Source organism: Epinephelus moara, chromosome 3, assembly GCF_006386435.1.
Source record: "Epinephelus moara isolate mb chromosome 3, YSFRI_EMoa_1.0, whole genome shotgun sequence".
In the NCBI taxonomy this organism is placed as follows: Eukaryota; Metazoa; Chordata; class Actinopteri; order Perciformes; family Serranidae; genus Epinephelus; species Epinephelus moara.
The window spans coordinates 13,008,621-13,024,682 of NC_065508.1; the positions used below are offsets into that span (position 1 = coordinate 13,008,621).

General features: G+C 38.8%; 2 protein-coding genes and 1 pseudogene across 2 annotated transcripts; all 3 read right to left on the reverse strand.

Moving 5' to 3' along the window:
* Positions 1-3,299: 3,299 nt before the first annotated feature.
* LOC126387743 (olfactory receptor 1-like) lies at positions 3,300-4,247 on the reverse strand. Its single transcript, XM_050040382.1, has one exon. It carries the CDS (start codon positions 4,245-4,247, stop codon positions 3,300-3,302), a length of 948 nt encoding a protein of 315 aa, XP_049896339.1.
* Positions 4,248-9,664: 5,417 nt separating this feature from the next.
* LOC126387739 (olfactory receptor 1-like) lies at positions 9,665-10,648 on the reverse strand. The gene has a single exon (XM_050040379.1). The coding sequence runs from the start codon at positions 10,646-10,648 to the stop codon at positions 9,665-9,667; it is 984 nt and encodes a 327-aa protein (XP_049896336.1).
* Positions 10,649-13,666: 3,018 nt separating this feature from the next.
* LOC126387744 (olfactory receptor 1-like) lies at positions 13,667-14,614 on the reverse strand (annotated as a pseudogene).
* Between the last annotated feature and the right edge of the window lie 1,448 nt (positions 14,615-16,062).

The following is a 16,062-nucleotide window of genomic DNA, read 5'->3' on the forward strand; positions in this document are numbered from 1 at the left end:
AATAGGCCACTCCCACCCTTAAATAACCTCCCTCTACCTGGATTTCCTCCTGAGAGGAAGTGGATCTCTCCACCTGATCTCAAGGAGTTATGTACCCTGCTTAGTAGTTCCCCCTGCTGGCCCACAACTGACATTATTTCTTCGCTTCCAGATCCATTGGCTACATCTAACTGCTTCATCTGACATTTCCTTCACTGTCTTCCTCAAACTCTGTCCCCGCACTCTGGTCAGACTTGTGCTGATGTTGGAGCCCCAGTAAAATTATTATATGCCACTGCTGAGGAGGACGTGAAAAGACATCAGGAGGCCACAACACTGGCACTCACAGAAGACCCACTAAGCTTGTGGAAAGCACATGAGCAAGTGTATCCTTTCCTGTCCAAGCTGGCGAAAAGATACCTTTGTATCTCAGTGTCTCAACAGAAAGTCTTCTAGACATCTGGAGACATCGTCACAGCACAAAGAAGCACTCTGACCTCAGAGCATGTCGATCAGAATGGTGATATTCCTTCACTGTTCAAATGTCGTTGAACTTATTGAGTCCTAAGGCCAACAGCAAACAGTACCACATTTTATTTTTGAGAACAATGTTTTATTTAATCTAATTTCACATCAACACTTTTATTTTAAGAATACACGTTTTATTTTATTTCTTTTTATTTTAACAGTGATTTACTTTCAAATTCCCCAGTTGCTGAAAGGGCTGCAGAGCTTTTTGTACAAGTTGCATTGATCAAAATACCTGTATTAGATCATAGTAAAGTAAACCCACATTTACATTAAGTTAAGTTGGACTATGTAGACTGTAATACAAACAGTTCAGTTTTTCAGGTGTATGCAGCATTTATGACAGCTTTTATGACAGTGTTGGTTGGTCAGTCTGCCTGCTTTGCATCACATTTTGCCATTTTTCCTAAAATAAAAAAACATAATAAATAGCAATATAACTCAATATATTGTATTGCAATTCTTTGCATATTGTGATTTCACAATAAGGAGACTGAGGCCTGCAGGAGCTGATGGACAGCTTTCAGTCGAGTGAGTAACATCGCTTTATAATGCACATTTACAGTGCCTTTTCATCTAGCCTGTAGGTTTGCCTTGAATGTTTTTGCAAGTTGCAATAATACATTTTCGAGGCATGATCGTCCGTGTCGTCTCTTTGTTTGCTTTTACCGAGTGACCTAGCGTACCTGTCCCAGAGCCAGCTGCAGCTGTTGCTCACTGGTGTATCCCTCCACGCAGGGCGTAAACACACTATAGTTCCGTGTATCAAACTTCTTCTAAAATGACTAAAAAGGAATCTCATTTTTCGAATTAATGTCTAAACATGTTTGTTTTAAATGCACGTGCAGAAATGCTAGCTTCAGGGTTTCTGTAACATTTATTTGTTCACTTTTACCGAGTAGGCTACTGACCCCCGATAGACTTCAATTGTATTCGCTAAGCTAAGCCACAATGCTAACCGCTGAGACCCAGCCACTGGACATACAGACACAAAAAAGATATCGATCATGTTGTCTCAATATGAAAATGATAGAGAAAGGGCATAACTCCCAAATCGTCGGAGTATTCCTTTAAGATACAACTTGCGATGCATGTAGCGCTAGGAAGGCTCTGAGAAACGGGGCCCTGGTTGTTTGGATCAGAATTTGACTTACACCTTTCACACCGGCCCAAATGAATCATGATAACCGAGCAGATGGACCTGAGTTCGAACTAATCAGGTTAGGTGAGAAATCGCACTTAGAGCCTCCCTGCTGGGTCTCGTGTGGACCTTCAGTGCTTAATCTCTATCGAAATAAATAAACAATCTAGTTAGCCTCCATTGTCTCACAAGAAGGTATTTTATTACCTTCAAGCACCAGGAAGCCAAAACTCCACACAACTGTGGCTGCAAAGATTTCTGCTTAACAAAAACATTTCTATTATGCTTGATATACAAAAAAACAAGCTACCAACAGGGGCATGTATGACTCACCTTCGCTATCTTGTCATTTGCCAAAACTCCACACAACTGTGGCTGCAAAGACAAAAACACTTCCCTTATAATTGATATACAAGAAAACAAGCTACCAGAGGGGCATGTATGACTCATCTTAGCTATCTGGTCATTTGCTCTTAACACCAAATCCAGAATAAACCAGTAACCACAACAAGCACACTTCAAGAAATTGAGACACACCAAAGTTGTCTAATCTTGACAACTAGCAGTCTGAACCTCATCTGACGTCAAAGGCTGCTCTCCCCTTCTCAGTTATTCTAAAGTTATTCAGCAATTTACATAAAACTTCAGTAATATTTCTTACCACAATCCTGTTACCAATATGCTGCTTCCTCCAAATCTTTTATCAAATCAGAATACACTTTTAAACATGTAAAACGACAACCGACAGACACAGCAACAAAAAGGTTTTTATAAAAACCTGGTCTTTTCATAACCACCTCACACACAACCATTTAATAATATGCATCAATGCATTCTGAAATTACATCCTATAACACAGTGAATGTCACATTTGGTTCAAGTAGCCTCAATATGACCACAACCCTTGAAGTTAACATCACTCTGCATAAACAGGGCAAAACATTTAGACAAATTTGTGCTGTTCATCTATTTAAATAAAAAAAATGACATTAAAGCATTCAGCTCCACAGAACCCATGATTCCTGTGGCTGCATCACAAAGGTCTTCAAGAAAAGTCTGTATGTCCCGTAAGAAGGCCAGAAAGGTTTAATGTGAAATAGTGATGGGATCGAAAACACAGCAGACTAACCTAGAAGAGAGATGCAGGCAAGAAAACAAGACTGACAGATTAAAATAAAAAATCACCTTCTTTTATGGTTTAGATTTTGGACTACATGAAAATAAAAGCAACAAATTTTTTTTTTGATATACAGCAGAAAGACCTGCAGAGACACAAACTTTGATAACAAAATAAACAGAGTATCTTTCCATAACACAAGGATGTAAACATGAATTCAACCAATTAGCAGAAAACGACTCTTACTGTATGTGTGTTGTACATGTGTTATACTGTGGACTGTAGTTATGACTGTATTGTGTTACCTTTAAAATGGTTATTTTATTTGATGCTCAATTATTATAATGTCCTTTTTGTGGTATAAATTTAAGTTAAATTTCATTTTACAATATTTGCAAGGATAAAAACGTACATAGTACTTACAATAACTATTGCTTGATTAATTTTACTCTAACAAGTTGTACTTTAATGTACAAAATGGACCAAAATATACACAAATGATCACTGATTACTTTCTGTCCTGTAATTTGGGGTTTATATTCTGATTTTCAGTATTTTTTTTACAGATTCTTTGATTTCTTGTGTCTGCAAAACATAAACGATTGGGTTCAACATTTGGGAAAAGACGGAGGTCAGAGTCAGGTTCATGATCCTGGCGTTTGGATACCTTTTGGTACCAAAAGTAAATATGATTAATATTGGCAGAAAATAAATTGCCACTATTGAAAGATGACCTATGCAGGTTTTAAAAGCCTTGAGTCTTTCCTGAGCTGTGGCCACTTTAGACAATGCATAGCCAATACATGAATAACTAAACGAGATGAATATCAATGGAAGCCAGAGAATAAGAACTACTAACAAGTAACCAAATGCATAGCTGGGGAAATAGTCATTACACGCAAGCTGGAGCATCCGGCCATGATCACAGAAATAGCTGTTAATAACCACAGATTTACAGAAGGAAAGTCTTGTAAGAAGGCCAACTGCAATGAGTACTGCAATTATAACAAAGACCCAGAAAGAAGCAATCAAAGACAGCATGAACCTGTTGGTCACCTTCACTTGATAGTGCAGTGGGTAAATGATAGCTATCAGTCTGTCATAGGACAGTGCAATCAGATTAAAAGCCTGCATTGAAAGGCTAGTGTAGCAGAAAAAAAGGAACGTCAAGCAGTCATTGTAGGGGATGTAGTGATGGTTAAACAGAAAGATATCAAGAACCTTTGGCACCAAAGCAGTGCTACTAAACAGGTCTGCAAATGCTAAATTAAAAACTACAACATATTTTGGAGTTCTCAGATTATGATCCAAGTATATGACGACCATCACAAGTGTGTTTCCCAGCACTGCAACAACATAAACAAAAAAGAGAAAGACATAGTAATAATTGATATTAGGTATACCAATAAATCCCCTTATTATGAAGTATTCAGGTCTCACAAAGCTGATGTTTTTTCCAAGAGCTGAGTTAAAAAACTCCATTGTAAAATTTCAGTCAAACTCATACTGTCTGAAGCACGATGTCTACTGTAGAGAACAGAGCTGCACGTCGGCACTGTGTTCTGTGATGTAGACAGATTGCAGCTCCTCTCTGACCTCTCTTTTGTCTGATCCCTTGAGTCCATTTTACTTAAGAATCAGAAAAAAAAACAATCCAATGACCTTACTGCATTCATGAAATATACTCATATGATTCTCTGCTGCAGCTTTCTATTGGAAGCTGTTGAAGCATCCATTGTATTTTCATGTAGTTTGTTCATATTACAGGATAAGGCTGGTATTGTTAAGGATTTTTCTTATTGTCAACAAATCCCATAAAAGACCAAAATCAACAAGGCATCATGGCTTTCTTTCATTACTTTTGCACTTTCTGTCTTTGGCATTCAACCCTAAGCCCATTCATCCCTACTGAGGACGTTAACTGTTAATTTATTGCATGTACTAGTTGTAGTTTTTGGAAATTATTTTTTGCAATGGATTAAAGCCTTGTTTCTGACGATTAATATGGTACAGTACGGTTTGGTTCAGTTCAGATCTGTACACTTTTTTTCTGTTTCCACTGCCAAAACTTGTGGATGGCACCAACGGAACCGCTCCATATCGTCTCCATTTTTGGTCACCCCTCTGTTGGGGTACCTAGCACACAGATCTGGTACTAAAAGGTGGAGCTGTTAACACTGCAGTCCGTTGATTGGTCAGTAGCAGACAGTTTTATAAGTAAAGTGTAACTATAACATGAAAGGATGTTTTGTTGCCTCTTGCAGCAGCTATAGTCGGAGAAAAAATAACTTAATTCACTGGGCCAACTGCCGACGACTTTTAGGGTAAAATGTTAACTTGTAATGTTACTCAATGCATGAAATCACAACGTTGGTCAATCAACACATCTTCAATATTCCATATGACAACTTTGATCATTACTTTAGGTTTTATCTGACATACACTTTTAGGAATGAGTGGATCTTTAAAGGCGCTGTATGTAAAAATGTGGCCAAAACGGTTACTGCACTCAAATTCAAAATACTGCCGCGAGTCGTGTCCGCCCCCCCTCCCCTACAGATTCGAGGTTGCTGGACAGCGGCACGCTGGGGACTGATTTGTTTGCCCACGGGCGGCTGCCGTGGCAGGGCCGTGTCGCTGCGCCCGTGATCTTTGGTTTTCCAGCGGACCGTTCGAGCAAGTCCGGCTTCTCTGCTGCTAACGCTGCTGCCGGGATACAGCTGAGGAGACTGCTAATGCTGCTATGCTGCTTGCCGTGCTGCTGTAGCTCAGTCATAACTGTAACTGATGCTGAGACTCTACTGACTGCATGACTGGTAGACCGCAGTGGGTGGCACAACAGGCCAAAACACAAATTCAAAACATAAACATGATTTGCGGACCGCAAAATATTTTTTTTAAATGCAAATATTCTGGCCATACTACTGTTGTTGGTGAGATCAGTATGTTATGTGAACATTATTCCTTAGTCTCTGTGACATATTAGGAGGATTTTATGACTATTTGCTTTAGATTTCTTACATATAGCTCCTTTAAACGTTTATAAATATTAATTTTGGCCAGGTAATGTGAACTGCATATATTCTAATCCTCACTCAGAGAGAAGAAAAAGGTTGCATAGCAAAAGGCTACGCCAACACTAAACCCCTGAGCCTGCCTTACAAGGACGAAATGCACAAACCCACTATTTCAAAATATCAAATAGAGAGAAACTCACTGCAGCCTGTTTTATTTTATTCAGAAGATGTCAGTGTGCAGCCTCATTCTGTGGAGAATAAACGGGGTGCAGACTGCCATCTGTGTCACCGGTAATGAGGAAATACAGTGAGTGCTGGAAGGAACAGTGAGTGACAACAACCCCACCCACATGAAAGAGTACTGTTTGCAGTGGAAACACTAGGGTCTAGGTAGGTAGGTAGGTAAGAGATACTTTTGGTTCCAAAGGTACCATACCAAAAGTCACTGGTGGAAACTGGGCTTAATTTGGCCCATGTTTGGTGCCCTAGTGAGTACCTGCTCAACATGATGTGGCAAACAAACACAGTTAGCGACTAGCCAGTGAACATAGTAAGCAATTCAAGAGCAAAATATTTCCCTTTGGCATTAGAGACCAAAAACAGAACTAAGAGAGCAGGCACTGGACTTACATTCAGCTAGGTGACCATAAGTGTAAATCTAAATGAATGAGGACATTGCTGTGTCACTGCTGGATGTGTAAATAGGCAACTTTTAACTAACAAGGTTATCATCTTAACTTTCAACAACTAGGCAACTTTTAACTAACAAGGTTATCATCTTAACTTTCAACAACTATCAGAGACCGATGTTTGCCAAGTGGACTATCAAACTCAAACACACACTCCAGCACTTTACAAAACTTCCACTGAACTCTGTTCAGTGAAAGTTTTAAAGTTTTTTGCAGTGAGAGAAAGGTGGACAATACCACGGAAAAGTAATCAGTACAATGAGCTATAAGTTAATGTTAAGGCTCTAAGTAAATGTGTTTAACACTGCTGAAAATAAAGCCCATTAACTTTTCCTTTGAACAACAAAGAGAAGAGGCGAAGGATGAATCGCAGGGATCAACTAACGAGGTTATGCACTTCACATGAACTAAAGCATCTAACGTTTTTGTTAGCATCGTGGCTAGTATTGACAGGGGGTTGAGAACAACGTTAGTGAAGGTACCATGACCCCCAGTGTCATTTCAACAATGCTGACGTTTAAAAAGAAACGCCATGTTCTGCACATTTCATATCATTTCCACTTAACAATTAAACACAAAGAGAAGCAGCACACATGCACTTGCAGTATAAACCTATGTCAGTGTCTCTTCTCCTTACCTTGTTAATCATGGTAAAATCATCCCACTGAATGGCCAGAAGTGATATAGTGATATTTACAACAATATGATCGAATCAGGTGAGATCATCTTTTAACCTAACAAAGATCAAAACCGGGCCTTACATAGTATAGCTGGCATCAACCTCTATAGTTTGTCTGACCAAATTAGCAAAATGTTGGCTGCACAAAGGCATACGGAGTGTCAGGATCCCCCAGTTTTCCCGTACCTTCCTCCTGATGCCACATCTTATAGCTTAAAAGCTCAGTTTCTTTGGTTCAGCAGTTCATCAAAACTTAGTTCTGGGTTATCAACGCTGTAGGTAGTGCATCCCATCACACAGCAGCTTTTAGGAATTTGTGCTGGTAGACGCAAGCAGACACCTTCACACAATACAAAGTCAATAGAGAGCAGTGAATTGGTTTCCCCTCCAGTCTGGGCGTTGATACAGGGTGTAAAGCAGGTGTCTCATGCAGGAATAAATCAGGGCCTACTACTGCAGGATCATTTTTTATCCAGTTTAATATATACAAGCACATAAGCTTTAATAGCTTTTGACCTATTGATCAGGGAAATACCCGTGCTGACATACACATCTGTTACTAGGGCTGATGTTTTAAAGCATCGAAGCTGCAATGGTTGCTGTGCTTTTTGTTTTGGTTTTTTTACCCGTAAACTGGTGAGGGAATTGAAAGCAAGTGGCCAGTGAAAGACGCAAATGAGACCAGTGTCCCCAGTGAAGTCACTGACCTCTGCTTCAAGCAAATAAATTAGCTGTCCAATTGGAAAAGTAACAGGTGAGATTAATTGCAGAGGGTCATCCACAGCGAGCAGCTGTAGTAAACTGCTTGCTCTGCATCGAATGGTGTGACCCAACCCACTGTGTTCAACTTATTAATAACTTAGTGGTTTAGCTTTTGAAATCATGCTTAAATCACATAAAACCCTGTGGATTGTTTGTTTGCTTTCACACCACAAACGTACCACACCAGAGTCCGCTTGGAAGCAGACCAAGACACACACCACACCAGAGTCCGCTTGGAAGCAGACCAAGACACACCTTTTCAAGTGGTGTCAGTTTGGTTGTATTGATCAGGATTTGATTTACACCTTTCACACCACCCCAAATGAATCATGATAACCGGGCAGATGGAACTGAGCTTGTTTAAACCAAACTAATCAAGTCAGGTGTGACATCACCCTTAGAGCCTCTATGCTGCGTTGCATGGGGAGCTTCAGTGATTAATCTTTATCGAATTAAATAAACACTCTTGTCAGTCTCCATTGTCTTACAAGAAGGTACTTTATTACCAATCTAGCGCCAGGAAGCCAAAACTCCACACAACTGTGGCTGCAAAGATTTCTGCTTTACAAAAACACTTCCATTATATTTGATATAAAAGAAAACAAGCTACCAGAGGGGCATGTATGACTCTATCTGGTCATTTGCTCTTAACACCAAAATCCAGTCAAAACCAGTAACCACAACAAGCACACCTCAAGAAATTAAGACACAGCAAAGTCGCTAAATCTTTACAACTAGCAGTCTGAACCTCCTCTATCATCAAATGCTGCTCTCCCCTTCTCAGTTATTCTTAGGTAATTCAGCAATTTACAAAACATTTGGTATTTTTTTACCACAATCCTGTTACCAATATACTGCTTCATCCAAATCTTTTATCAAACCAGAATACACTTTTATACATGTAAAACGAGCACAGCAACAAAAACGTTTTTTAAAACCTGGTCTTTTCATAACCACCTCACACACAACCATTTAAAAGGCGCTGTATGTAAGAATGTGGCCAAAACGGTTACTGCACTCAAATTCAAAATACTGCCGAGAGTCGTGTCCGCCCCCCCATCCTACAACACAGTGAATGTCACATTTGGTTCAAGTAGCCTCAATATGACCACAATCCTTAATATAAACATCACTTTACATAAACAGGGCAAAACATTTCGGCAAATTTGTGCTGTTCATCTTTTTAGAAAAAATGTTATTCAAGAAATCAGCTCCAAAGAACCCATGATTCCTGTGGCTGCTTCACAAAGTTCTTCAACAAAAGTCTGCATGTCCCGTAATAAGACCAGAAAGGTTTAATGTGAAGTAGTGATGAGTTAGAAAACACAGCAGACTAATCCAGAAGAGAGATGCAGGCAAGAAAACAAGACTGGCCTCGATGAAACAAATCTTTAATAATAATGATAAATGTAAAAAAATAAATAAAATTACCTTCTTTCCATTACAGGAGCATATGAACACAAATTATACCAATTAGCAGAAAACGACTCTTATTGTATGTGTGTTGTACATGTGTTATACTGTGGACTGTAGTTATTACTGTATTGTGCTACCTTTAAAATGGTTATTTTATTTGACGCTCAATTATTATAAAGTCTTTTTTTGTGGAATAAATTTAAGTTAAATTTCATTTTACAATATTTGCAAGGGTAAAAAAAAGTACTTAGTATTTACAATAATTATTGCTTGATTAATTTTACTCTAACAAGTTGTACTTTAATGTACATAATGGAACAAAATATACACAAATGATCACTTTATAATGACTTTCTTTACCGTAATTCTGGATTTATTTCTGATTTTTAATAATTTTTTTGCAGATTCTTTGATTTCTTGTGTCTGTAGAACATAAATGATTGGGTTCAACATTTGGGAAAAGACAGAGGTCATAGTCAGGTTAATGATAAGGGCATTTGTATGCCTTTCACTAACAAAAGTATATGAGATTAATACTGGGAAAAAATAGATGGCCGCTAATGAAAGATGACCTGTGCAGGTTTTAAAGGCCTTGAGTCTTTCCTGAGCTGTGGCCACTTTAGACAATGCATAGCCAATACATGAATAACTAAACAAGATGAATATCAATGGAATCCAGAGAATAACACACACACACACCTGACCAATTACATAGCTGGGTAAATAGTCATTACATGCAAGTGGATATATCTGGCTATGGTCACAGAAATAGCTGGTAATAACCACAGATTTACAGATGGAAAGTCTTGTAAGAAGGCCAACTGCAATGAGTACTGCAATTATAACAAAGACCCAGAAAGAGGCAATCAAAGACAGCATGAACCTGTTGGTCACCTTCACTTGATAGTGCAGTGGGTAAATGATAGCTATCAGTCTGTCATAGGACAGTGCAATCAGATTAAAAGCCTGCATTGAAAGGCTAGTGTAGCAGAAAAAAAGGAACGTCAAGCAGTCATTGTAGGGGATGTAGTGATGGTTAAACAGAAAGATATCAAGAACCTTTGGCACCAAAGCAGTGCTACTAAACAGGTCTGCAAATGCTAAATTAAAAACTACAACATATTTTGGAGTTCTCAGATTATGATCCAAGTATATGACGACCATCACAAGTGTGTTTCCCAGCACTGCAACAACATAAACAAAAAAGAGAAAGACATAGTAATAATTGATATTAGGTATACCAATAAATCCCCTTATTATGAAGTATTCAGGTCTCACAAAGGTGATGTTTTTTCCAAGAGCTGAGTTAAAAAACTCCATTGTAAAATTTCAGTCAAACTCATACTGTCTGAAGCACGATGTCTACTGTAGAGAACAGAGCTGCACGTCAGCACTGTGTTCTGTGATGTAGACAGACTGGAGCTCCTCTCTGACCTCTCTTTTGTCTGATCCCTTGAGTCCATTGTACGTATCAATCAGATAAAAAATAAATCAATCCAATGACCTTACTGCATTCATGAAATATACTCACAGGATTCTTTGCTGTAGCTTTCTATTGGAAGCTGTTGAAGCATCCACTGTATTTTGATGTAATTTGTTAATTTGTTCATATCGTGTCTTTGGCTTAACCCCAAGCCCATTCATCCCCACTAAGGACGTTTATTGTTAACAGTTACAGCATGTTGGGGCGTCGGTGGCTTAGTGGATAGAGCAGGCGCCCCATGTACAAGGCTGTTGCCGCAGCGGCCCGGGTTCGACTCCAGCCTGTGGCCCTTTGCTGCATGTCTCACCCTCTCTCTCTCCCCCTTTCACACTTGACTATCCTATCAATTAAAGGCAAAAAATGCCCTAAAAAATATCTTTAAAAAAAAAAATAGTTACAGCATGTTATACTTGTAGTTTTTGGGGACGATTTTCTGCAAAGGATTAATTTGGCCCATGGTTGGTGCCCTAGTGAGTAGCTGCTCAACATGACATGGCAAACAAACACAGGTGGTGACTAGCCAGTGAACATAGTAAGCAGTTCAAGAGCAAAATATTTTCCTTAGGCATTAGAGACCAAAAACAGAAGTAAGAGAGCAGGCACTGGACTTTCGTTCAGCCAGGTGACAATAAGTGTAAATCTAAATAAATGAGGACACTGCTGTGTCACTGCTGGATGTGTAAATAAGCAAACTATTCGCTAAAAAGTCAACCATATAAACCTTCAACAACTATCAGAGGCAGATGTTAGCCAAGTGGACCATCAAACTCCAACAAACAAGCCAGCCAACCAACACACGCTGCACCGCTTCACAAAACTTCCATTGAACTGTGTTCAGGCAAAAAAAATACTGTCGTCTATTTTGTTTCAGAAAGGTTGCACCCACACAGTATTGCAGATGACAATGGCTTTCCCTGGTACTAGCACCACAGCAGAAAAGTCTCTACTGTGGGAAACATAATGTTAGTAACAACAAAACAGAGGACCCTCTTTTGTACCAACTATTTCTACAAATACACCTAGACATTTAAGCAGTGCTGGTAGGCAGGAAATCAGTCTTTCATTTGTTTTTATACAGGCAGAAGTCTATAACATATTTTTAAATGACTGCTGTTGAGAGCTTTGAACTCTGCCCGAGCCTGACTGGGCCTGATGTGACCCACCAGATTTGCACCAAGCTGTAATTTTTCATTATTCCAAGCCAATTTACCAGTGTTTATTCATTAATGTATTTTAATGAAACTGGAAGTACTCATGTTTATATGGTAGGAGTTGCACTAACTGAAACAAGAGGGATGCAGAGGAAAAGGGGGGAACTGCAAAAAAATAGAGGGGAAAGTGACGGAACAACAGAGAAATATAGTGAAGAACCAGCGGAGAGTGACAGAGGGCCCGAGCGCAACAGGGACAGAAAACAAGAGAAAGAGAGACGCACATTCGGGCCAGAGTTGGGCTTGGACAGAAACTGCGCGGGTTCATGTCTGACTTGTTGGGCCTGGTCAGAGCTCGACATGTATGGCGTTATATTTGTGCCACAATCCTGAGCGAGTGGTTTGAGATTTCGAGCACAGAACAATATGTTTTGCACACACATAAACTGCATTTTGAAGAGAAATTCAGAACAATATGTTTTGCACACACATAAACTGCATTTTGAAGAGAAATTATATGCAAGCAAATAAAGTTTTTTTTTAGCAAAAAAAATCTATTCTGTGCTAAATAAATTTATTTGCATGTTTACCATTATCTATATTAGCATGCAGCAATAACCCCCCTCTCACACAGTCAGACTACTCCACACTCGCTCAAACGGTCTCCTGCTCTCTCTCAACCTTTCTACTCTGTGCACGCTCAAGTTTGCCAACACCCAGCGTTATATTTGTGCCACAAAACCAACCAGTCAGATCGGAGAATGTCAATTCTGATTGGCTGTTTGGTTCCCAATCACAACGCTTCCACATCTAGAGCCACTAGAACAGTCTATGGCGTTAACAGACAGAAGAGGAGTATTTGACTAGAGCTGCGTTAAAACATTCTCATTATCAGCATAATTATTATTTTTCTTAGCACTGGTACTGTGTTAGTTGTAAATTGTTTAAAATATTTCCATAAGACATCGCTGTGGCGTATTGTTGTTGTTACAGCCATTTGCCTCTGCCATCTGCGGTGGTTGGATATCTCAAATCCCGCTCCTTGTCTTCTAATGGATGGAAGCGTTGTGATTGGACACCAAACAGCCAATCAGAATTGACATTCTCCAATTTGAGTGGTTGGTTTTGTGTATGATTTGAGTATGATTTCCTCGGAAGAAGAAAGAAGAAGAAGAAGAATAATACCAAGGATTACAATAGTGTCCTGGCAGCTTAGGTGCCCGGACCCTAATAATACAGGTTAAAATAAAAAATCACCTTCTTTTATGGTTTAGATTTTGGACCAAATGAAAATAAAAGCAACATTTTTTTATATATATATACAGTAGAAAGAAATGTGCAGAGACACAAACGTTGATAACAAAATAAAGTATCTTTCCATTACACAAGGATATAAACACAAATTCAACCTATCAGCAGACAACTACTCTTTTTGTATGGGTGACTGTAGTTATTACTGTACTGTGCTGCCTTTAAAATGGTTATTTTATTTGACGTTCAGTTACTATAATGTCCATCTTTGTGGGATAAATTCAAATTAAATTTCATTTTACAATATTTGCAAGGGTAAAAAAGGAAATACAATTTACAATAACTATTGCTTGATTAATTTTACTCTAACAAGGTGTACTTTAATGTACGTAATGGAACAAAATATACACAAATGATCACTTTATGACTACTTTTTGTCCTGTAATTTGGGGTTTATATTCTGATTTTCAGCATTTTTCTCACAGATTCTTTGATTTCTTGTGTCTGCAAAACATAAACTATTGGGTTCAACATTTGGGAAAAGACGGAGGTCAGAGTCAGGTTCATGATCCTGGCGTTTGGATACCTTTTGGTACCAAAAGTAAATATGATTAATATTGGCAGAAAATAAATTGCCACTATTGAAAGATGACCTATGCAGGTTTTAAAGGCCTTGAGTCTTTCCTGAGCTGTGGCCACTTTAGACAATGCATAGCCAATACATGAATAACTAAACAAGATGAATATCAATGGAAGCCAGAGAATAACACACACACACACCTAACCAATTACATAGCTGGGGAAATAGTCATTACATGCAAGTGGATATATCTGGCTATGATCACAGAAATAGCTGTTAATAACCACAGATTTACAGATGGAAAGTCTTGTAAGAAGGCCAACTGCAATGAGTACTGCAATTATGACAAAGACCCAGAAAGAGGCAATCAAAGACAGCATGAACCTGTTGGTCACCTTCACTTGATAGTGCAGTGGGTAAATGATAGCTATCAGTCTGTCATAGGACAGTGCAATCAGATTAAAAGCCTGCATTGAAAGGCTAGTGTAGCAGAAAAAAAGGAACGTCAAGCAGTCATTGTAGGGGATGTAGTGATGGTTAAACAGAAAGATATCAAGAACCTTTGGCACCAAAGCAGTGCTACTAAACAGGTCTGCAAATGCTAAATTAAAAACTGCAACATATTTTGGAGTTCTCAGATTATGATCCAAGTATATGACGACCATCACAAGTGTGTTTCCCAGCACTGCAACAATATAAACAAAAAAGAGAAAGACATAGTAATAATTGATATTAGGTATACCAATAAATCCCCTTATTATGAAGTATTCAGGTCTCACAAAGGTGATGTTTTTTCCAAGAGCTGAGTTAAAAAACTCCATTGTAAAATTTCAGTCAAACTCATACGGTCTGAAGCACGATGTCTACTGTAGAGAACAGAGCTGCACGTCAGCACTGTGTTCTGTGATGTAGACAGACTGGAGCTCCTCTCTGACCTCTCTTTTGTCTGATCCCTTGAGTCCATTGTATGTAACAGTCAGAAAAAAAAAAAATCAATCCAATGACCTTACTGCATTCATGAAATATACTCACAGGATTCTTTGCTGCAGCTTTCTATTGGAAGCTGTTGAAGCATCCACTGTATTTTGATGTAATTTGTTCATATTACAGGATAAGGCTGGTATTGTTCTTGATTTTTTTTTGTCAACAAACAAAAACTGTCAACAAATCCCATAAAAGAGCAAAACCAACAAGACAGTAATCTTTCTTTCATTACTTTTGTACTTTCTGTCTTTGGTTTAACCCCAAGCCCATTCTTCCCCACTGAGGACGTTTATTGTTAATAATTACAGCATGTAATACTTGTAGTTTTTGGGGACAATTTTCTGCAAGGGATTATTTTGGCCCATGTTTGGTGCCTTAGTGAGTACCTGCTCAACATGACATGGCAAACAAACACAGCTGGTGACTAGCCAGTGAACATAGTAAGCAGTTCAAGAGCAAAATATTTCCTTTCGGCATTAGAGACCAAAAACAGAACTAAAAGAGCAGGCACTGGATTTAGATTCAGCTAGGTGACCATAAGTGTAAATCTAAATAAATGAGGACATTGCTGTGTCACTGCTGGATGTGTAAATAGGCAACTTTTAGCTAACAAGGTTATCTTACTATATAATGACGAGTGGAAGATTTGTGTCTGATCACACATTGTGATTACATGAGCTGCAGTGTTCAGACCTTATCATATCATCCTATTTATATTTTAATGGAATGAATTAGACTCATTGTGGCATTAAACAATCATCACTGCTGCAAATCTAATAACTGACATATATTATCAGATGTGCTCAGTCATTTAGAAACTTAGAGTGCAATTAATGATGTTTTTCTCATTTTTAATTTAATCCCTAAAATCCAAATAGTCTATCTACTGGTATGTGTATCACCTATTTCTGTATTATTATGTTGATGCTGCCCATTTAGAATTAAGTCGCAGGCTGCAAAGTTGTGCATAGACGCTCCTCTTTGCCTCTTAATTAGGAGTGCTGGTAAAGAATTATGCAGCCATCCCTGCATCTCCATCTCCCACTGTCATCTGTCTCTGTCGCTGCTCCATCTGTCACTTGGCGGTCACTAATTCCTCTGGCTGTCAAGGGCAAGACCTCGCCTACGAGTGGCAAGACTGTCAATGTCTTTGCTCCGTTTCTGTGTGTATAGAAACTCAAAGGCATGATTAGAGAGTGGATCAGTTTCTCTGTTTGCACACTGATCGTTTCGTCATTTGTCGTCTGAACATGTTCAATAATACATTGTGCGTGTGTGTGTGTGT